The sequence below is a fragment of the Festucalex cinctus genome, chromosome 11 (assembly GCF_051991245.1).
Source record: "Festucalex cinctus isolate MCC-2025b chromosome 11, RoL_Fcin_1.0, whole genome shotgun sequence".
Lineage (NCBI taxonomy): Eukaryota > Metazoa > Chordata > Actinopteri > Syngnathiformes > Syngnathidae > Festucalex > Festucalex cinctus.
The window spans coordinates 22,256,506-22,278,513 of NC_135421.1; the positions used below are offsets into that span (position 1 = coordinate 22,256,506).

Consider the following 22,008-nt stretch of genomic DNA (forward strand, 5'->3'; position numbering starts at 1 on the left):
CCACGAAATGTAAAACTCAAGCTAGAGCAACTAAAGTCACGGCAGATGAGAGTACTATTGGTTCACATAAAGTGAAAAAGAGCAGCTCATTTGTTTGATAGCGTCATCGCTTGAAGAGCTACATATTAAATCAGGTCAACAGACTTTGCTTTAGCTCGTAACCAACACCTTATAGCACCTTTAATTACAATGAAATTGTTTTATACTTATTAATGTGTCATCTGTTGATCAAAGTTCTGATCACAAAGCTGTGAAGGAGGCCATTCTCCGTTCTTATGAACTGGTGCATTATTATTATTATTATTATTATGAATAATACTTTATATCACATTATTAAACAATTTTACCACGACCCTTATAGTTTTACAGTAGAACTGATCAACAGACTGAAATGCAATTGTAAAACAGTATTTTGTTCTCAGTATGATTATCACAGATTTAAAATACATTATTTTTTATGTGAAGGTTGAAATAGGTACCTAGTGATATGCTAAAGACTGAAAGTTCATTAAAAAAAAAAAAAAAACTCTATAAAACGTGAAATAAATTGCCACGCTCTTCATACCTACTGCTTAATGTAAATATTCAAAGTGTGACAGCTGCTGTAGCTACATTGTTATAACTTATGACAGGTACCATAATTTAGCTGCTACGCAGGTGACAGCTGACATGCACAGTGAGACTCTAATTGGGAGTGTTCCTTGTACATATATAGTTTTGCAGGTGCAGCTAATGAATGCTTTGTGTGGGAGTACAGTATACACATGAAGAAAATGATGGATGAAATGATGGCAATGGCATTTAAGGGGCACACTTTAATTACCGGTAATGTTGTTCATTGACATGGTTAAATAAACCACCCAAACAAATCTTACATGATATTCCAATATGATTAATACTATTTAAAAATCAAAACAAAACAAAACTGAGCCATCTGGTCTGCATTAACCGTGTTACAACAGCCTTTGTTGTCGCCACTATTTTTATTTACTGATAACTGTCGCCCTCTAGTGGTGCTTTGTCCAAATTGCAGTGAGTTTCTGTGAGTTATTAGAACAGTTCACTTGACCGTTTTTGGCTTAGTTGTGCACTTCCACAAAGATGTTAGATATAATTATGCAGTCTGTAGCCATTGCTGGAGGCGGAGCAAAGTGAGGGTGCGTGATTGCCCTTGAGGGCCTCTGGAGGATTGTATGGAGGAGCCGGTGGGTAGGTGGTGTTGATGTAAAGAGGCGGGGATGAAGGCTGCCATTGGGGACGCCTCTGCGACCGCTCACCTTTGCTGCTCCAGAACAACACTAATCCTCCGCTCAAACTGAGGCAGGATGACGCAAAACCGAGATACACCGCCAGGCCGATCTCGTACTTCGTGCCATCGAAAGGGTAATAGAAATCTATAATGACGTCATTGGTGGTCCAGGACACCGTGATCAAGGAGAGTAAACCGGCACAGATAAAACATATCCCTCCGCTCATGACCAGGGGGGACTTGATGAATGAGCCATGGGCAAAGTAGGTGCACTTCATCCCCATGACAGAAACCACAATTGCCAGGACGGAGGTGACACAGGAGAGCACCATGAGCGCACGGGCAGCCTAATGATGAAGAGGAAAGATATTTAGTGCAACATGATTCTTTTTCACTTCTATTCTAAGTTCAAACAAAAGTATGCATGTTCAACGCTGTACCTGCATGTCCTGTGGCAGCGCCAGCAAAGACCGATACGACTCACACTGGTAAATGCCCGTGCTGTGCCACGCGCACTCCATCCACAGGCCTTTCATGTAGGCGGTGGCCGTGATGATGTTTGAGCCCACGTAGGCTGAGCTGCGCCAGTGTGGGAGCACGGTGGCGACCAGCGTTCCCGCAAACCCCAGCAGGCTCAGGAAGAAACCAAGGAGCTGAATTGCAGTGCTGGCCATGTTTGGAAAGAGTCCCAAGCTGCAAATAACAAGGTGTCTGAATCAAATATTCTGTCTTTACAAACTGTACGTTCACAATAGTTTTAGAGAGGTATTAAATCTAACGTGGTTATCGTTTACTGCCACGTTATAAAAACAAAACAAAAAAACAAACAAACAAAAACAACACAGTGCCAGCCGATTTCGAGAATTTTAACTAATCTTTCAAGGCAAACAGAATATTATGTGCTTTTACTACATGAACATAAAAGATCCTTTCCTTAGAAAAAAAAGTATTTTCTTTAGTAATCACCATTTGAAAGTAGGTAATTTGAGTAACATTGAGCGAAATTTGAAAAAAAAAGATACATTTTCTCCACAGTGACTTTGACACTAATATTTTTTGTTTAGTGACGCTCTGTGAATTAGGTTTAATGTGACAAAGGCTTTGATCATTCGCGTCATCCTTGAAAACGTTCTATTTCATCAGATTTCATCAGATTCCGTCATGATTCATTGTAATTCCATACACCGGCAGCCCATTGAAAAGAGATGCAATGCTGCCATCTGCTGGCTATAGATAGTGGGTGTTTTTGGTTTCACAACCCATTGACCAAGCAGCGCTGCGCTTAGATGTTGCACTGCCCATTGATTAAAAAAAAAAAAAAAAGTGGTTGACGTCATTTGACGTTTATCGCGTCATACATTGTGATTTTACTAATCGTTATTAAACGTTTTTTGGCACTATGGCTGTCTTCCACCATTTTCAATACCACTTGTCCTCCTTGGGGTCACAGGGCATATATAGACTTAAAATAATAAATAAATAAATTAGTCATCTCCCTCTCCCGTTTCCTCATGTTTTCCTTTTCCTTCATCTAGGAAACTTGGGGTGCCAATTAGCGAACCGTCAGGCTTCCCGTTCTGTCTTCCTCTGTTGGTCATTTTTCATGTTTCTTGTATGGGTTGTGACTGAAGATAAATTCCTTGTGTGTGTGTGTGTTTTTTTTTTTTTTTTACATACTTGGCTAATAAAGATGATTCAGATTCATACTCACACATAAGGACAATTAAGAGTATTCAATTAACAACATGCAATCACGTGTTTGGAATGTCAGCGGAAGCCCGGGAGAAAAACACCAGCATGAGGAGGAGGACAAGCAAACGCCACATAGGAACGGCAGAGACCAGATTCGAACCTCTGATCTGAGTGGCAGACCTGCTAACCACTTGTCCACTGTTCTGCCTTTAATACAACGTCAGAATAAATAAAAATAAATCAAGAGTGTACTTGGGTTTCAATGATCTGTAATCCGTCACTGGATAACAATCTCAACAAAATATTAGCGGTACATTTCATTATGATTCATTTTCATCTCACGTACACAACAAACCACAAAAAAAAAGTGCTAAATTAACACCTCTATGACAACATAAATCTAATTTGAGTATTCTGTAGAATGTTTGATACAAATGCCATTTGATTATTTATACAGTTGTCATACCTAATATACAAAAAAAAAAAAAAAAAAAGCACTATGGCCTTTTAAGTACCTTCAACAACAGATGTATTCTTGAGTCCCTCGGGCTGCAGCCGTGGTTGATTCTTCCAGTTAAGGGCACTGTCCCCAGTAGTATGGTGAATTCCAACGAGCTTACATTTTGTCACGGATTCTTAAGCTATTCCTCAAGTGTGAAGTAAAGGAGCGGAAACTTCATCGGCATCAGTCTCCGCTGAGTGGCAGGTGTCTGCATCTGTAACTAATGAGAGCAGTGTTGAGTTTAAAGCTTCTCTCAGGAGGGCACGCTGCGCTGGTCTATTTGCTAACATCCTCACCGCCCCTCAGGAGAGAAGAAGAAATTAAACATTGACAGAAACCAGCCAAGTGTGGAATACTGTACTGATATAAACCGCTAACTTTGAAAATGCTCACACTATGAAGGTTGTGTTTGAGCATTATGACCTCTGCAATAATCTGATTAATAGTATAATTTCTGATGTGATATGACTTGAGCTCACCTAGCACTTGCTGTGGCAATTTCACACCAGCTCAAGTTTATCTGTTTAGTTAAGCATTTACTTCCTCAGTCTTTTTCCTGGTGCGTGTTTTGAACAAAAGGTCAACAGGGAAAAGGATCTTGAGAGATGACTCGGCAGTTTCATAATAATGGCAAGCTAAATTTGGCACCCACCAGAATTTCCATTACACGAATAACACATTGTGCATTAAGTTCATTGTACTTAGTTAAAATGCTGTAAAACACATTTGTACACTAATTTCACAACGAAAACATCTACAATTACAGCGGAAGCTTTAATTTGGGAGACAATCCATTTTGTGGCGCTGGTTCTGTGCACATAGTTTGTTTTTTATGAGCTTACCCAAAAGATAAACACATTAAAAAAACGTATTGCTTCATTTAAATCAGAGGTTTACTCTTTACATAAACAGTATATGACAGATAACAATGTTAAAATATTACTTAAAACATTGTTGGATACAAATCTTAGGACATCTGTCCTGGAATAGATTGTGATCAACTCTGAAGGTTGCCCTAAGTTTACTTTACTACCATGTGAAATTAGACAACAAAAGACAAGATGGAGAAAAGGACTGTGAATAAAAGACTGCGACTGTAGTAAAGACACACCTGAACATCCGGCACGTGGTAAAAACTGCTTGTGAGATCATGGTCACAGGGGTGCAGATGGTACATTTGGCCTAGAAGCAATCCACACGTCGGCCTTAGACAAGAGGTCATGCGCAGCTTTGTGATGGCTTGTTGTAAAAGATAATTGGAAATGTTCTGTTTTGAATGACCAATACTGGACATACATGTGACTATTGAACATGTGTCAATGCAGTACATACGTTGAGGTCTGCCCCGCGTAGTCATTAAAAAAAAGCTGTTCTCTCATCCAGTGCCCTTCGTAGTCCATCTGCAACCAAAGGACACAACCTGCTGGAAAAGTTGACCAGCTCTTCTCTGAATTCTGTTCTGTTCACTGTAAATGCTCAATTCTGAGGCGATGATCCTCTGCAAAGCGTGCCTGTGGTGTGGGAGACGCCATATAAATGCGGAACACCTAATAGTCTTAGTTCGACGGAATAATCCTGTGATTAGCAGCTGAGAGTGTAGCTGTTGTGCAACGTGTTCGGCGATAACACAATATATTTGGGTGTCCTGAGTCACATAAATACTTTGTCTTGCATGCCACACATCTTGTCATACTGTCTTGCTGTGTAATGAACTCAAGTATAGACACATCCTCTTAAGATTGTAAATCAGACCTCACAATTGCACACTACGAACCAACACTCCCACAGACAGTCTCGATCAGGGGCGTGATGACTGTTTTTAATCACTTTGTAGTGATGGTTGCCTCCAGGAGGCCAGTTAAATCGGTGAAACCACATGTAAAATTAATTGGTGTAACAGTATGAAAAAAATAAAATAAAAATCACAGTTCATGGTTCAGTTTACATTTGCTAAACAAAGGAAACAAAATGCATTGCTAACATTTTGCGGAGGAAAAAAAAACATTAATGAAAAAACAACCAATTTTTATGAGAAAAAATAATCACCAGTTTGTCTTTTAATGAAATGAAGTATGCAGACAAGGGAAATAGTCACATTTAGAACAAGTTTTAGCTAGGAGGGGGACACTTGATCCACATTTTTTCTTCCAGTAGTTGAACAGTAATTTGAATTGACAGGCGCCTTTATCCAAAATGTACCACACTTAAAATACGAAATAGAATTAAATATTACAATTCAGATTGTACATATGAAAACTGCCTGTTTAAGTTTTTAAAATCCAGTGCAATGTACAGTATTTTACTTTTCAATGGAAAAAATATATGACAAATATACATGAAAAGTTTTCATGTACATTTTTTCTTCAAGTGCAATTCAGATGCATTCAATGACCGCTCGTTTTTAAAGGTTTAAGTAAAAATATGTTTTTTTTTATATGTAATAAGGAAAACATTGAATCATTTACATGGAGTGATAAATGTTCAAACTATGTATAAAATTAGAATAAGGCTTAGAAAAACAAAATTAGACGACTGTGTGTAGGTACTTTGTGCTTTATTGTTGGTAGTTGGAGAGTGAAGTACTTAGTTATTTACGGCACTTAAATGTAAATTTTACTGTACAGTACCACGCAGTCGATCGATCGGTTGCTTAGCTCTCAGCTATAAAATTAATTGAGGCTACCAAACACCACAAAGTAACGCATTTCACAGGGCTCATTTATTTATAAAGGTAAATTCTGTTAAATGTTTGCGTTTCCACCAGGTGTTAAGCTATTGAACGTCTCGCGCCACAGTCGAGTGACATTTCACTAAAAACTCTTGTGCTGATATTGCAACTTGTCAAACAAATTGGCGAGGCTCTTTTATTGTACCACGTATAACTATAAGTAAGTGTATAGTTGTGTAACTAAAAAAAAGAAAGAAAGAAACAAAGAGTGGCAATTTGCCGCTCTTTAACTACGGTGAGCTAGCCAACTAGCTAGCAAGCTAAATTGATACATTTCAACCACTATTTCCACTGATTACCTACGCTAGCAAATACTGGTAGACTGCGTACATATTTGACATTTTATAGGGAATAATGGCGAGAGGAAAACCAAGAAGGTACAATCGGCCGAATCCGTCCAGTTGGACTTACCATCGGGAAGCCATCTCGACTCGCAGTCGGATGCAGGACAGCAGAAACTTTTTCCAAAAACTTCCACTGGAGGTTTTTCATCTCATTCTGGACAACCTGTCTGGTAAGGTGCATTAACAAGCAACTCTAAACTAACTAACTAACTAACTAACTAACTAACTAACTAACTAACTAACTCTAAAGTAACTCTAAAGCAGCGATATCACATATACTGGGAGACTGATTTAGACATGTAAAAGTATGAGCAGGAACAACGTACAGGACTGCAAAGTTACAAACAGCCACAATTTTAAATACATTATCGCTCACATATTATTATTATTATTATTAATAATAATAATAATAATAATAATAATAATAATTATTATTATTATTATTATCATTATTATTATTATTATTGCTTACACTTCCAAGTACTAACTTTTCAAATGTATAATTCAATCTCTCTCTCTCTCTCTCTCTCTCTCTCTGAAATATATTTTCCAGTGCTGGAGGTGAGTGTGTTCTGCTTGGCATCCAAGCAGATGAATAACTCTGTAGTGGACTATATCGGCACCCTGGCATGGAAGCGTAAAATGATGCACCGGAACTTTCATGGCACCAATTTCTGCAAGCAGGAATATTTGGGCCAACATTTCAGAGACCTGGGTAAGTAGTTGTGGAAATATCAGTGTATTGTGTGTGTTTTTTGAGTATCTATTTTGAACCCATAATAAGTTTTTGTAAGTAACGTTATTCTCGTTGTTGCAGGTGTATTGTTCAAACGATGCACCATGTTACTGCCCACAAAGGAGAGGCTGAAATGCATCCTGCACAAGTTTTCACAGGTAAGAAAAGGTAAAAAGGGTGAGATTATTGTGTAATACATTTTAATTTTCTTGAATTTTTAACATCTTTGCAGGTTCCATGCTTCTTGCGGGAGACTTGCTCAGCACCAAATTGCATTGGTTTATCTAGATATGGAATTTTTTTGCAGGTGAACTCTTAAATGGTGGCTGGATAAATTAAACTTTTGTATTTAAATTTTTTTTTTTTTTTAAATTGATTTCTTTTCCAGGCCATAATTGCAGGGTGGGATGAGTTCGAGTGCCAAAGAGTGTTCACCTCCCTGTGTGAAGTCACAGATTTGCTGCATAAAATTGAGGCAATCACTACTACTGGAAAACCTGGTATGGGTATAAAACAAATCAAATTTTCTTCAAATTTATCAGTAAGGGGGTTGGGTTGGACTTGGATCCTTGTCCTCACATTTGTGGACACATTCTGTAGAAAACTTGTGGAAAGTCTTCCAGAAAATTTGTTGGAGGCTGTTACAGCTTCAATGGGGCGATTTACTCCAAGAGTCGAGTAATTGTTATCTGGGGTCTAATCTATTGAGTTTAATGTAGAGTTCAAGGCTGATCTTGGAGTCTCCATCTAAATAGCGCTTCAACAAACAAACACTATTTCAATCTAACTTTATCATCTAGTGGTTGGGGTAATTATATACTGAAGCCATCAATTTGGGATAAGGCCCTAAGGTCTTTTTTTTTTTTTTTTTTTTTTTTTTCGTGTTTATCAACTTCTTTGCTCCAGAATACTTGCAGCAACACTTTTTGAATTTAAAATGTATTTTATGATTATCCATGCCAATCTGTTGAAATATGTCAACTAATTTACTCATTGCACTGATGGAGCAGATCAAAATTTTAGTTGAAATGTCTGAAATTTTAGGGCCAAAATGCCACCATTTATGGACAGTCTTGACACCTGACCTGTATCCTGTCACAAGAAGAACATTATCCATTGGTTCTCTATCTGTGACTGCAGGCCTGAAATCCTCTGAAGAACTGGAGCTCCGCTACTTCTGCCGCAAAGTTTTGCTGGACTTGTCACCGAATCAGTCAGACTGTGTATTTTGGCTCCTGCAGCTCCTGAAGCCCTGGCCCTTGGTCAGCCAGGCACACCTACTGTTAATCCTCTATGGGCCACAGCTGTCTGAAGGTAACTTTCATTCAGCCCGGCCTGTGGTGTAAAACGAGTTACTGGGGTTTCCTACCTCCTTGCAGGCCCCATCAATTGGCAGGATCTGGTGGAACGGGAGCTGCCAAAGGATGCTCTGTGGAACCTGGCCAGAACCATCCTTTTGCTCTTCCACACACCCGGACTAAAAGACTGGACGACACAAACGACGCTGGCAGTCTTTGAGGAGATCATTAGTAACTCCATCCATTTGAATGCTATGAATGTATGGATGAAACATGTTCATATACAGTACATCAAACAAAGCTGTGTTCTGTATTTGCAGTCATTCCTCAGCCATGGCACTTGGAGAATGTTGCTCGTCTTTTGGTGGTATGCGGCAATAAGTTGTGCTACACTGTGTTGGCAAGCAGGGCCCAATCTGGACTGATCAGAGACATTGCTCAAATCATTGTCTACATTATTCTGGTTGGTACACATGTTATTGTGTCATTCATGCAAAAAGAGACATTTAGAAAAAAAAAGTGAATAATTCCATTTGGATTTGTTTTGATGGAGGTAAATTACTGTAGGTGAGAGTGGGGTAATGTGTGCCAAGGGGCAAGTAGTTCCACCCCTGTTATTTAGAAAAGCATAGAAGAAGTTGGTCATGTGACCACATATTTTTGAAGAGACATCCATTTTTCTCATCCGGTTAAAAAAAGGAGACACATGGACACATCTTTTTGCCCTCCAAAGTAAAATTTATATAATTAATGTTTTTTGATGGCTGTGTTTGAACATTTACAGACAACTTTCAAAACAGTTCACTTGTTTTAGTGCTTTAGTACTTTTAGACAGGATTTCAGCTCCTCTTGAGGAGTTTGAAAGAGCAGTGAAAGAGGGGAAGACCATATGTAAGGTTAGAAAGGAGATAAAAATATGCAGGGTGCCCATAAAAAAAAATATAGGGATAAGAAGAAAAAAACAAAACAAAACTCCCAAGCGCTCACCAAGTGACAAATCTGGTTGTTCTACTCACTTGGGTTATGTGACTTCACAAGTTATTTTACCCTTGCCAAAATCCACAGAAAGAAATAATAGAATTGTAAAAATAAAAATAAAGTGAAAACAACGATTGTGACTGACACACCTGAGAAGATGGAATTGGAAAGGCTCACAAAGAAGAAGATAAAAAAGGCTGAACAGGAAAAGCGAAAAGCATGAAAGAAGAAAAGGCCTCTGAAACCTGCAAATCAAAGTTTTGTATTGAATTTGTCTTCCTTTTATAGAACATAATCTTGAGATTAAAATGATCTTTTTTTACTTCAGTTGTCAATGGCACAATTTACCCCACTGAATTCTCACTAACTGACCCCGCACTGGGGGCTAAGTTTTGCCAAAAAAACATTTTTTTTCTAAACCTATATTTCGTAAACAGTTTATTAAAGATTCATAGTGATTTCTCTCATGTATGCACAACATCCTAAACTATCTGAATATATTTTAGTTGTGGAGACATTCATGTAATCCCCTTGCTTAAAAGACACTAAGTAAAAATTGGCACTACCGGTACTTACTTACCCTGCTCTTCCCTATATGTCTGTTGAGTTGGACAGTATACACAAACTGCCTTTTCGTAATTGTTCAAGCTAGATACTATCAGAAAAATTCAACCCCACTGCAGAGGCAACAAGGCTGCACATTTCTTGTAATTGTCAGTCATTTTTAAAACGTGTTTTTCTGTATCCCGAATATTTAGGTGTGTGAAAAGGATGGCTATGAAATGAATTGGGTAGTGCATTTGGTCCATCAGCTCCACACGGGCTTGGCCTCGGATGTCCAAAGGTTCACCTTCGTCCGCCATCTGGAGACCATGTTCTCAGAGGTCATCGCTGAGTTTCTTTACGTGTTTTTAGATGGTAAGTTAGGTCAGCACGCCTCGTCTTTAGGTGACAGCACATTCAAATTATATTCACGCGTTTACTATTTGCAGGGAACCGTCCAAACAGGGACATTTTCACACCCATGTGCATCCTCCTGGACGCCAGCGCTCGATTTCATGCAAAATTCCTCCACATGTTGCTGAAATAGGAGCGATGAAAAGTGAGTTGCTGAGAGAATATTACACAAAGCAGAGAGATTTTGTGTAGGTTACAGTTCAACGATTAATTGGTTACTAAGTATTTAATCTTTGTTTTATATTTATTACAAAAGAAACTATTTAATGACACTGGTATTTATTTACATTGATCAAAAATGTAATTGAGGTTGTAATGCAGTTTGATGTGTTTAATGGTGCTTTGTGGCATCTGTTCATTTTGGGCCATTTCCATAGTTACTGTTTGACACATGAAAGTTTGGAATTCAAAGTTGTATTATTTAAGGGCTTCTTACAAGAAAAATAAAGTTTATACATTATACAATACATTACCAGACTTTTATTGTCATCCATCATAAAACATGTATAGGAAAAAAGGAGGTAAAAAAATGCATGGAAAACCCCCCAAACATTTATAAACACTAGGATGGTACTGATATAGTTACATACTGGTCAATACGTCATTCAATCTGTATTGAAGTCCTTGGTGTCAAAAGACAGTATGTTTATATCATTTCATAACATGTTAAGTGCTTGACATAGAATAAAAAACAAAAACAGTTTTACTGAGGTTAACCTAAATGGTAATATAAGTGTTGACCTACAACATAAAACTGGATTGATATAACTTCTGATTAAATGTTGCACATCCAAATGTCCGTCACTCAGTCACTTGGTTATTGTTTTGATATGACCTAGGCAAAGGGAAAACAAACCCAAAACATTTGAAGTTAATTAAAGATCCTAATTCTATTTAAAATGTACTAACACAATGGGAATTTCTAATAAAGCAACATTTAAAATGGATGCAAGGAAGTGGGTGAGGATAAACTGTGCCTGGAAATAATTACCCATTAAAAAAGATAAAATAAAGAGAGAAGAGACAAAATATTATTATTATTTTTTTTTGGAGGTGCGGGGGGGGGGTTAAGATATTAAAAAAATATTGACAAAGCACGCAGCAATAAAACTACTACAACAATCAACATACAGAAAGAATAGTGATAGTGTACTTACTGTGCAATTTGTTCTATGAGTATGAAAAAAGACGTCTAAGTAAGGATACTTGTCAGGATACAGATGACATTATTCACTGAAATAAACTAACATACAGTATCATTATAAATATACACATGCGTTACCTTGGAGCCAGTCCATCCCTTCTTGCAGGCCTTCTCCCTCGATAGCATTGCTAGCACTGAGGGCCAAAAAGAGCAGGTTGCGCATTTAATCACCTCATAGCGCACGTTAACTTTCACAACTTGAACATTTCAAACTGCCTCGCTCTCCATCCATCTGCCTTCCATCTGTCTAATGAGTAAACAAGGTGGCAAACAAGTATAAAAGAGTCACTCAGGTTCAAGTCTTATGCTGCTGTCCCTGCCAATTATATTTAAGCAGATTGCTCAGATCAGCCGTTCCATTTCAAGGGCATTTCCTTTAAAAAAAAAAAAATGTCGAATCTAATAAGCAGAACGGGAGTTTAATGTGAAGCATTACCAGATGTGCCAAGGTTTGTCTTTGATGTTCTCCAAACACAACATCTGGGAGACCTTGACGGACGACATGGCGTCACGTAGATCCATCTTGTTTGCAAAGAACAACACGGGTAACTTCTTACTGCAGATATCTGTGTGGTAACACGGTGAAAACGGTTTAGTATTCAACTCATACTTAAAGCACAACAACCGGTATGGATTTCGTATCATACCTCCATGGTTGAGAAGAGTATCAAGCTCCTCTTTGGCAACAACCATCCTCAATTTGTCGCTGCTGTCTATGACAAAAATGATGGCGTGGCTTTCTCTGAGCAGCAAGCAAAAGACAGATTTCATTGAGGTGTTGTAATGATTGTAAGAAATGAGCAATAGTTGTACTTACTTGTAATAGTGCTCCCACAGGTTTCTGTATCTGTTTTGGCCAGACATGTCGAATACCGTGAAGGAAAGGCTGCTTATGCAGATAGAGAGAGAACACAATTATGATGTTAGGAATTCTTATACGTTCAAATTGTTTTTGACTTTACCTTGAACTCTTGAACTTTTCAATGTTGAAGCCAATTGTCGGGACTATTTCTTGACCCGGTGTCTGTATGCGCACAATCACACAGAAAACAGACAAGCAATGACAAGTATATCAACATGGAAATATTATATTTCAAGTATGATAAGCTTTACCTGACTAACATGTTTCCACTCCTCTGAGAATGGGCCTAAACAATTGGAATGCTGAAAACAAGCAATCAGACTTTTGCCACTACTGCCCTGTTTGTCCCAAAAAGGTTGTTGAGATGAGTCGTGACTACTTACATTAGCTGGTTTCAACTGGTTGATGATGGTCGTTTTGCCGCTGTTGTCCAGTCCCAAACACAAAACATTGACTTCCTTCTTCCTCAGGCCGAGCCAGCCCGACAGTTTATCCAGCAGCCCCATTAAACCTGATTGATGTTACGCATCACCCCATGAATTGTCTGATTACTGTAAATCCAACGAGACAAAAATCACAACCTGAGGAAAACAAGTTTGTTCCCTTTGCTTGGAGTGAATACTACAACGTGCTGAGATGCTGCCTGTGCATCCCAGCTTGCAACAGCTAATCCTATTAGGACGAATTAAGATCTGCAAACCACCCGGTGACCCCCATCATGGTAGCGCGCACCTTCCCAGGCCTTTCTTCCTAATGAATTTGATTCATTAGGTCTGCTTGACAACAGCGACAACAAAAACAACAGCTGCTGTCGCAGCTGATCTTTAGCCTGTTTACACTCAAAGCCTGTCGCTCTGTGCTCTTGACCGTCCTGTTTAAGTCACCTGTCAAGAATAGTGGCGCAAACACAAAGTTAACAGTGACGATTTTTGATTGAATTTTTCAACAGATCAACTTTGGAGATGATCAGTGGAGCAACAGCTCCACCTCTAGGCTGATTATTGTCTTTTCATTTTACAAAAAATTTATGTTAAATGGACTTACTGGACGGTAGTTCGAATGCCAATCAGTAGACTGAACATCTGAGCTAATGCTGCCATGGATCCAATAGTTTTGACTTTTGGTGTTTAACATCAATTAGTTTTAATTACGGTAGGTTCTAGAGCAGGTTTGTTAGTTTATTTTTTTTTTATTTTTTAATACTTTGTGTTTTGTTTAGTGAGTGTTAGTATTAGTTTTAGCTTATTCTTATTATTTTTTAAATATTTGGAATATGTGCCATTTGCAAGGTCATTCAATATTTTGTAATAATATAAAGTAAGGTAAAGTAGTACTACAATTCTCAAGCATTTAAAATGACCGCCGAAAGCTCATATTAATTAAAGAAAAGAAAAAGAAAAAAAAACAAAAAAAAAACAAGGACATTTTTGCTATTATTCACGTTAATTACAATTCGTTTTAGTCTCACTAAGAGTAGTTGAATTTAATGTTGGGGGGGATCAATTTTATACCACGTTAAAATATCACATAAAACATAAAATAATCAATATAAATAATAACTGAATTTTAACAGAATTCCATATATATATATATATATATATATATATATATATATATATATATATATATATATATATATATATATATATATATATATATATATATATATATGTTAAATCACATAAAAACTATTCATACTGATACAAACTTATTCAAACTAAAAAAAAAAAGCAAAACAAACAGTGAGCCAAACCCACAGAGCTTTTCAGATTTATTTTGCAAATAAATATCTGCAGTTAACTGCCTCTTACAGTGTGATCTACAACATCTCTTTGGAAATTATAAAAAAATAAAATACAAGAATTGTAATCATTAGTATACTTGTACTTTGTACAAAAGAACGTTCTAACATTGCTCAGCAGTAGAACATGCTTGACAAACAGCATCTGATATTCTCCATTGACTGTAAGACGGGTTTGTGACAGTGAAAGTGCATGTAATGGACAGTAGATACTGCGTGTACGTGTATGTGTGCGTGCAAGTTATACCTGATGGCTGGAGGCGTACCATGACTGAATGGAGCAGCTCTCTGTAGCCAGTTTATTTTTCACTCTTATGGATATGGTCTATAACTCTGTTTAAGGTCTAGGTCCTTAAGATTCCACTGAAACATATTTCCTAAAGTGTGAACAGACTGTAAGGCATACATGTGTGTGCATGTTACCGTTGCTAGTAGGACGAGACAACTTAAGATGCTGCTGTTTATGTTCGTGCTCTCTCTGCTAACTTCGTCAAAAGTTTGAAAAGCTGCCAGTCTCGCTGACTTCCATGATCCCACCAAAGAAAGCTGATTTATATTCATATTTCAGTTTTTTTTTTTTTCTATACCACCGCCTGTTGACCATTATTTTCCAGAATGACGATAAATAATTTTAATGGCAAACATCTGACTACATGACATCAACTATACTGCAGTTCCAAAAGTTTTCATTTCAGGCTACTTTGTATGTACACTTGATTCCTAGACTGCCACAAATTCCACAACCTTTACATAATCAGAAGGTAAGCACACAAGTGGCCTAGCAGAGCGACTGGAAAATGCAGACCGGAATGCCATTTATCACGTGTGTGCAAATGAATGATATCTTTAACTAAAAGTATTTATTATAATTCTGAAGAACCATATAAGTCTATGTTATATAGATATTTGTTAACCGGAAATAATATACTTTATTTATGAATGATGTGAACATTCACATGTTAAGACAGTCGTGATTGTTTTCTGTCGGGCAACTCTTAAATAATTTTGACTTAACGGTATGTGTTTTTTGTTTTGTTTTTGTTTTTGTTTTTTTCATGTGAAGGCAACCATCCATACGGACGCCATCTTTGTTCATCTCCCGTTGCACAATTTTTCATATCTCTGTGAGACACTGAGGTGACTGCATGATTATTGCTGATCTGACATAAATAAATACAATTTGAAATAAAATAAGATTCAGATTCACTAGGGCTTTGACATATAGATCTGCACATATATAGATATAAGGTTATGATAATAATTACTGATTAGTTGTCTATACAATTTAACATTCAAGAAATCTCCTTGACTTGCTTCTCACCACTTCAAGTATTCGAGTACCAGACTCTCTGGAGAGAGAGAGAGTCAAGTAATGCACATACCTTCATGATAAATGATCATATTACAAAATGAAAAGTGGTGAGGGTATTTTTTTTCTGAGGGTAGAAACATACTTTGCACACCAAGGAGCAGCTACATGAGCAAGAAAAGAACATTTCCAAAGATTCAGTAGATTATGTCCGTAAATCTACATGTCTAAGATAATTTACCTCCACACAGAAAATACCGCAGCTGTAACAAGGCATTACATTCCCCTAAGTGAGAGCCTGGGCCAGACTGTAAAGTCTATTGGGCGGTCTAAAAATAGTCTGGCCAGACCACGTACATTAGGTAAGGGGGTGTGTAGTAGAAAAACAGTCCGAAACTACTAGCCTGGGTGGGGTCTGTCCACTCGAATGACGTCCTTCCTGCAGACCATCGAAGGGATTAAGACTCAGGCACAGGGCTGTGAAGTTTGTCTTTCACAGTCTAGACTTCACTGCCATCCGCTCCGTCGATGTGTCCCTCCCAGGTCGGATGAATGGGCGACCTCATACGTGGAAGCCTTTCTCCTGTTCGTGCAGTAGCTGGAGGTGGAGGGCCTGTACGCTGCTGATGATCCGCCGTTGGTGGCCGATCAGATCCACCCCGATACGCCTCACATCTCTAGGCGGACGGGGGGGGCATGCACACGTGGACACAAAAAACACGTACTGTTTTATAAATGGAGAATGTAGATGATATTATTGAAAATTGAGGGGGCGTTCCCTTTATTTGCTAATGAGTGGGCATAAGGTTAGCAAACGATAGTAGAGGATATCAGGCAGTTGAGAGGATTCCATTTTCTTTTTGTTTTTTAATTGACTGTACATAAAAAAAAAATACTACTTCAAACCTATAACATTTTGGGCTGTATTTTTGGAGACAGTGCAAATGTGTCGTGTCGCAAATGTCAGTAGATCCTGATTTTAGGCTGGTGGCGCATTTGCCAATCTGGGCAGACTGGTAGATGTCCTTTTCAATTCAATCTAAATAAGCCAAGGCAACCGACGTACTATTGGCCTCATGTAGACCTACATCACACTCCGAGAAGTTCCTTCGATTAATCCCCCACCTCCAAATAAAAATATATCAAATATCAATTTTATTTATTTATTTTTTTTTTTACAAACGCCCCCCACTTTTTTTATTTATTTATTTATTTTTGTAGTTAAATACAGTATACGTTTTCCATGAAAACGGGTAAATGGGCAGGAAAAAAAAATTAAAAAAAATTTTTTTTAATTAATTTTTACAATTTTATTTATTTATTTTTAATTTACTTTTTAATTTATTTACAACCCCCCCCCCAAATTTTTCAAAAAATGATAAATATTCAGTCAATGTGGAAACAAAATCCAAGAAAAACGGACTTAACCACAATATTGGGGGGGGGGGGGGGGGGGGGCGGGGGGGGAGAAGAAACCCCCCCCCCCATAAATTTGCCGGTGCCAAACTGTGAATATGCATCAACTCTACTTTTCGATTGTTTATATCACCACTAGTTGTACAGTTTTGTGGTGTCCTTGAATGCCTTTTTTAAAAATGTTTTTTTATTTTTTATATTTTTCTTAATATTTGTATTTACATTTCCTTATTTAAAAAAAAATACAAGAGAGCCTGTTATTGGGTCAGAATAATTGATCTTTTTTTTTATCACATTCACTGCCAACATAGGAAAAATGGATATTTGACGTGTTTAGCCGTCAATGGCAGTGAATGAGATATATGCAGAGAACTGAATAATGAAAAACGAAATATATTAAGAGCACACATTAGTCCATATCGAAAATAATATTTTTGTCAAATATCTGGTTAGGAAGTGCGTGGTCTGATGTGGACCCCGTGTAGCACTGATGAAAAATTGTGACCCCCAAAACTTATAACTAGCCCATCCCTGATCTAAACCTTACACCTGCTCAGACCACGTCTAATAACGGTGCAAGGTAAACGGCTGTTCTAACGCAACTTAGTTATTTCCCACAAAATGTGCATACGTTGTGAGTAAAACAATTGTGACTAGTAGTCATTATTGCACAGCTAACAACTCCTGTTAAGTTTGTGACGCGATATATGATTTTTGGCTTTGGCTACTCACTCGATACTCATCCTCGCTACGCAATCCAACGTGTGGTATCCCGCCGCCATGAAGTTGCTTTTGTACTGACTCATTTTGATGGAGTCCAGCCAGTCGCCAATGGAGATGAACAGTGGGTAGTCCATTTCCTCCACAGGAGACTCCGGTAGACTGACATAATCAGAAACACAGTACGATCAGATACTGCCTGCCTTTTATCAGCATCTTGCGTTTGGAACATAATTAATTTCCCAGCATGACAGATTTTCACCGCTCAGAAAAGTGCTCTGAGAATCTAATTGTTAGAATTAATATTATCATCATGGTCCTTCCGAAAATAGCAGGTGTCCATTGCTATTCCTCATGGTAAAGTCAACTAATAGCTAATCAAGCTAATTATTGGACTCCAAGGTAACTGTTTGTACAGTGCGTAATGTAAACAAATGTCCCCAAGCTGCAAGTCAGTTGTCAAGGGTATACTAGCAACAAAAATTCTGTAGCTACCTCTGAATGTCTTCTGCCAGTGGCAACAAGCTGCTGGGATTGCGGATGAGTTTATCCAAGAAGGAGACGACGTCTGCAAATCTGGGCCGATGACTTCTTTCCGTCTGCCAGCAGTGCAGCATCAGTTGGTGGAGGGCCACGGGGCAGCCCATCGGTGCTGGAAGCCGGTAGCCCTCCTCGATAGACAGAATCACCTGGACACGAACAAAGATCATAATTAGGGGTGTCAAAATTAGTGCGATAATTTAGAGTTAATTTAAAGTTCCTCTAATGCCGCAAATTTTTTAAACGTGCGATTTAGGACCGCCCCTTACTTGGAAAACCTATACTTTCAGTCGCAATGTCCACATCAAAATTTAGCAGTAATACATTTAGTAATAATGCATATATTTGTGGAAGCTGGGTTCAAGTTGTATTTTGCAATTTTAAAAATGTGCAGAATTTTACAAGTTACTTCACGTTAAAGATTAGATAGATCTTAAAGGATCACTGTGCAGTTTGTCTCTTTTTTACTCACGACTGCCGCCTCTGGCCCAAAGTGTAACTGCAGCGAGTACGTGCACAATCATAAAATGTCAGCTACAGTTGACAAACAAAGACATGACTTCAAATGAGGTAAGAAAAACTCCGCCCCTGCCTTCACCAAAGAAACTGTGGAGTGTGCGGGGGTCCGCACACTCTACTATAAAGGGAAGATAATAACAGTCAGGGCTCTTTGTACTCATCTGGGCGTTGGTGGAGCATGTATGACATAGAAAACGCTTTTTAAACAGCACAATGCACCTTTAATATGAAAAGAAAAATGCACTGAGCTATCACCAATGTCTTACAAATGCAATTATGCCATCTAGTGGCAGACACATGACCTCAATACAAATCAATATCATACTCATTACAGTACAGCACATTTTTTTAATTTTAACTCAATTTCATGAATTATAGATGTGGCCATATTTCTTATTAATTTAACATTTTTTCAACTTTTATGTTAACGAGTATGAAAACTTAGAAAAAAAATTCTATTGTACATTTAGAACAGATATAAAAGTTACAATTAATCATGAGTTAACAAATTAAGTCATGCAATTAATTACAATTAAAAATTTTAATCCAGCCATATTTCTATTAGTTTAACATTGTATGAAAACAGAAAGAAAATATATTTTATTGTACATTTTATTGGAAACTTAGAATAGATATGAAATTTGTGATTAATCGTGATTTAACTATTGAAGTCATGTGATCAAAATTTCATCGCCAGACACCCCTAGTTATAACCGTTCAACACTGTACTAGTATTTGTATCATGTTTACAAGAAGCAATGTTGCACTCTATATACGAATATTTTTGCAGCGTTCGGAGCTTCGGTAAGTTGATGCTGCAAAACTGCAAGTTACACTTTGAAGCAATTCTCAAACAACACAAATCCTGCCAGTATACGTGTGTAACGTAAGCGCATGGATGTGTGTGTATGTGTGAGAGAGAGACTAGAGGGATTATGTGCGCAGTTTTCACATTCATCTGAGTGAGTGATGGATATGCTTCCATGGCCCTTCCAATCCCCGAAACCGCAGCTCCCGGATCAGCGGGTCACTCAGGCACACAGAAGCCACAGCTTTAAACTTCCCCTCAACTGGATCAAAGTCTGATAAATCTTTGACCTTTACACTCCCTCCTTCAGCTGACAGTTCACGATCAACGCTCGGCGAATATCTCATGTTCCGTTTTTGACCCTCACCTTCTTCCTCTTGCAGTGCCAACAATATTTAATGAGACAGAACTAATGGAAAATTTAGGGGAAATTGGTCTCTGAAGTCACGCAAAAATCTTGAAGTGAGGTGTCAGCGTATTTTTAACTTCCATCCATCTTTATTTCCATACTATTTGAACTGATTAGGGTCGCAGGTGAGCTGGAGGCTAACCTAGCTGGTGCGGGGTGAGAGGCAGAGTACACCAGACTGGTTGCACGCCAACTTTTACTGTCAAAAGAGCCATTTTTGGACAAATAAATAACTAAAAATTTGTCTGGAGCCACAAAACATTTGAAGCTTGTGATTGAAAAACGGCGTGTTAGTGTTAGTCTAATGTACTGAAGGCCCAAGACGGTGCTAAATTGAGGTACACCATAACAGAAAAATAGCAGCATCCAATTTGAGAGTAATTTTTTTCTAACTTTAATCTTCCGTTTTTGGATTTTTTTTTCTTTCAGACTTTGTTTTTCATACTTTTTTGTCTTTCTGTCAAATGCCTTACATTTTTGACAATTTTATGGACATTTTATGTAATTTTTTTGCCTCTCCTTCCTTTGTTTTGGAAATGTTTTGTTTTATTTTATTTTCATTTTTTTATTTTTTTTTCCTGCCTTTATTTTGCTATCAATTTTCTGACTTTTTATGTATGTATGTATGTATGTATTTATTTATTTATTAGCAATTTTGTGGACATTTTATGGTAATTTTCAGGATTCCTTGTTGTGTTTGGACATTTTATAGTTATTTTTGAACATTTTCTTTCTTGCCTTTTCTTAAATCAATTTTCAGGCATCCATCCATCCATGCTTACTCCTCACAATGGCTGTGGGGGTGCTGGAGCCTATCCCAGCTGTCTTTGGGCAGTAGGCGGAGCACACCCTGAACTGGCTGCCAGCCAATCGCATCATTTTCAGACTTTTTTTTTTTTTGGCAATTTTGTGGACATTTTATGGTCATTTTCAGGATTCCTTCATATTTTTTGACATTTTATAGTACAGTGTATACGTTTGAACACTTTCTTTCCTACCTTTTCTTAAATCAATTTTCAGACTCATTTTTTTATAATGTTGTGGACATGTTATGGTAATTTTCTGCTTTTCCTCTAACATAGGTAATTAACAGGTTAGTAATAATAAATAATCAGTAGAGTAATAAGTTTTCATCTACCTTTCTTCTCTCTTTTTCTGTCAACTTTAGAAATTGGACTCTGACAATTTTTGAATATCATTTTTTAATCTAAATAATTTATTAAAAAACTATTTGATCTAAAAATAAAGCTACGTAAAAAAAAAATCTATTACTTTTTTTTTTTTTTTTTTTTTAAGAGCCACGTGGCTGGTATAAACAAACAACCATTCACACTCACATTCAGACCTCATTCTCAACACGAGTCACAATTTTTATGTCATCATTATCATCTTTTACTCACTGAAAAGAGCAACAATTTTACTTCACAAACAGTACTCACGTCCTGATTCGACATCTCCCAATATGGCCGCTCCCCGTAAGACATCACTTCCCACATGACAATGCCGTAACTCCACGCATCACTGGATGAGGAGAATTTTCGGTATGAAATGGCTTCTGGGGCAGTCCATCGGATTGGGATCTTTCCACCCTGCTTCAACGTACAAATACGAATGAATGCAAACTCAAATCGATTCAATAGTATGCGAAAACAACCGTTTTATAAGCGCCCTTACCGTTGTCGTGTACGCAGCCTCGGGATCGTCCTCCAGGATCCTGGACAGACCGAAGTCTGACACTTTGCACACCAGGTTGCTGTTGACTAAGATGTTTCGAGCTGCCAGGTCTCGATGAACGTAGCCCATGTCTGACAGATACATCATTCCTGAAGCGATGCCCCGCAGCATGCCCACCAGCTGAATGACAGTGAAGTGACCATCGTGTTGCTGACACCGAAAGGAGAGAACACACACAAGTCAATTTGGGGTGGACATGATA

The 22,008-nt window shown here is 37.9% G+C and overlaps 4 protein-coding genes across 17 annotated transcripts in view; 1 reads left to right on the forward strand and 3 right to left on the reverse strand.

Annotated features, from left to right (window-relative positions):
* Window positions 1–795: 795 nt before the first annotated feature.
* LOC144030645 (claudin-14-like) lies at window positions 796–6,845 on the reverse strand. 5 transcript variants are annotated; one of them, XM_077537100.1, is made up of 6 exons: window positions 6,583–6,845; window positions 4,776–4,954; window positions 4,555–4,682; window positions 3,457–3,663; window positions 1,690–1,942; window positions 796–1,596 (listed from the first exon to the last, which is right to left on the reverse strand). In XM_077537100.1, the coding sequence occupies exons 5-6, from the start codon at window positions 1,921–1,923 to the stop codon at window positions 1,105–1,107; spliced, it is 726 nt and encodes a 241-aa protein (XP_077393226.1). In that variant the 5' UTR covers window positions 1,924–1,942; window positions 3,457–3,663; window positions 4,555–4,682; window positions 4,776–4,954; window positions 6,583–6,845; the 3' UTR covers window positions 796–1,104. The 5 variants fall into 5 exon arrangements, with proteins under 5 accessions (XP_077393226.1, XP_077393229.1, XP_077393228.1 ...); XM_077537103.1 differs by lacking the exon at window positions 6,583–6,845 and having other exon boundaries at window positions 3,457–3,657; window positions 4,555–4,625; window positions 4,776–5,223; XM_077537102.1 differs by lacking the exon at window positions 6,583–6,845 and having other exon boundaries at window positions 4,555–4,625; window positions 4,776–5,223.
* LOC144030644 (F-box only protein 47-like) lies at window positions 6,039–10,951 on the forward strand. Of its 3 annotated transcripts, none has more exons than XM_077537096.1 (11): window positions 6,039–6,296; window positions 6,520–6,685; window positions 7,069–7,230; window positions 7,333–7,409; window positions 7,484–7,558; window positions 7,640–7,751; window positions 8,392–8,565; window positions 8,631–8,780; window positions 8,870–9,012; window positions 10,286–10,445; window positions 10,520–10,951. In XM_077537096.1, the coding sequence occupies exons 2-11, from the start codon at window positions 6,526–6,528 to the stop codon at window positions 10,615–10,617; spliced, it is 1,311 nt and encodes a 436-aa protein (XP_077393222.1). In that variant the 5' UTR covers window positions 6,039–6,296; window positions 6,520–6,525; the 3' UTR covers window positions 10,618–10,951. The 3 variants fall into 3 exon arrangements, with proteins under 3 accessions (XP_077393222.1, XP_077393224.1, XP_077393223.1); XM_077537098.1 differs by having other exon boundaries at window positions 6,039–6,174; XM_077537097.1 differs by having other exon boundaries at window positions 6,039–6,685.
* LOC144030646 (ADP-ribosylation factor-like protein 6) lies at window positions 10,229–13,276 on the reverse strand. 5 transcript variants are annotated; one of them, XM_077537106.1, is made up of 9 exons: window positions 12,934–13,271; window positions 12,802–12,852; window positions 12,651–12,712; window positions 12,506–12,577; window positions 12,336–12,430; window positions 12,125–12,254; window positions 11,767–11,822; window positions 11,642–11,654; window positions 10,229–10,608 (listed from the first exon to the last, which is right to left on the reverse strand). In XM_077537106.1, the coding sequence occupies exons 1-9, from the start codon at window positions 13,054–13,056 to the stop codon at window positions 10,584–10,586; spliced, it is 627 nt and encodes a 208-aa protein (XP_077393232.1). In that variant the 5' UTR covers window positions 13,057–13,271; the 3' UTR covers window positions 10,229–10,583. The 5 variants fall into 5 exon arrangements, with proteins under 5 accessions (XP_077393232.1, XP_077393230.1, XP_077393231.1 ...); XM_077537104.1 differs by lacking the exon at window positions 10,229–10,608 and adding an exon at window positions 10,950–11,319 and having other exon boundaries at window positions 12,934–13,270; XM_077537105.1 differs by lacking the exon at window positions 10,229–10,608 and adding an exon at window positions 10,950–11,319 and having other exon boundaries at window positions 12,506–12,574; window positions 12,934–13,264.
* A 1,026-nt stretch (window positions 13,277–14,302) lies between these two features.
* The window catches only part of LOC144031002 (ephrin type-A receptor 6-like), a 187,172-nt gene continuing 179,466 nt past the window's right edge, over window positions 14,303–22,008 (reverse strand). For 2 of the 4 annotated variants that reach the window (XM_077537683.1, XM_077537682.1), the window contains 5 exons: window positions 21,747–21,956; window positions 21,512–21,664; window positions 18,292–18,485; window positions 17,809–17,958; window positions 14,303–16,335 (listed from right to left, as the gene is read on the reverse strand). In XM_077537683.1, the coding sequence (XP_077393809.1) occupies window positions 16,161–16,335; window positions 17,809–17,958; window positions 18,292–18,485; window positions 21,512–21,664; window positions 21,747–21,956 (882 nt within the window). In that variant the 3' untranslated portion in view covers window positions 14,303–16,160. Of the gene's footprint in view, window positions 16,338–17,808; window positions 17,959–18,291; window positions 18,486–21,511; window positions 21,665–21,746; window positions 21,957–22,008 lie in introns of all 4 variants that reach the window. The other 2 variants (XM_077537681.1, XM_077537680.1) reach the window with 2 other exon arrangements.

Coding starts and splice junctions, on each gene's coding strand:
- LOC144030645 (XM_077537100.1), bottom strand. CDS start 1,923: ATGGCCAGCACTGCAATTCAGCTCCTTGGTTTCTTCCTGAGCCTGCTG. Junction 1,597..1,689: donor CGCTGCCACAGGACATGCAG/GTACAGCGTTGA, acceptor CTTCATCATTAG/GCTGCCCGTGCGCTCATGGT.
- LOC144030644 (XM_077537097.1), top strand. CDS start 6,526: ATGGCGAGAGGAAAACCAAGAAGGTACAATCGGCCGAATCCGTCCAGT. Junction 7,231..7,332: donor CCAACATTTCAGAGACCTGG/GTAAGTAGTTGT, acceptor TCGTTGTTGCAG/GTGTATTGTTCAAACGATGC. Junction 7,410..7,483: donor TCCTGCACAAGTTTTCACAG/GTAAGAAAAGGT, acceptor ACATCTTTGCAG/GTTCCATGCTTCTTGCGGGA.
- LOC144030646 (XM_077537104.1), bottom strand. CDS start 13,056: ATGGGGCTGCTGGATAAACTGTCGGGCTGGCTCGGCCTGAGGAAGAAG. Junction 12,853..12,933: donor ACCAGTTGAAACCAGCTAAT/GTAAGTAGTCAC, acceptor GCTTGTTTTCAG/CATTCCAATTGTTTAGGCCC. Junction 12,431..12,505: donor CTGTGGGAGCACTATTACAA/GTAAGTACAACT, acceptor CTTGCTGCTCAG/AGAAAGCCACGCCATCATTT.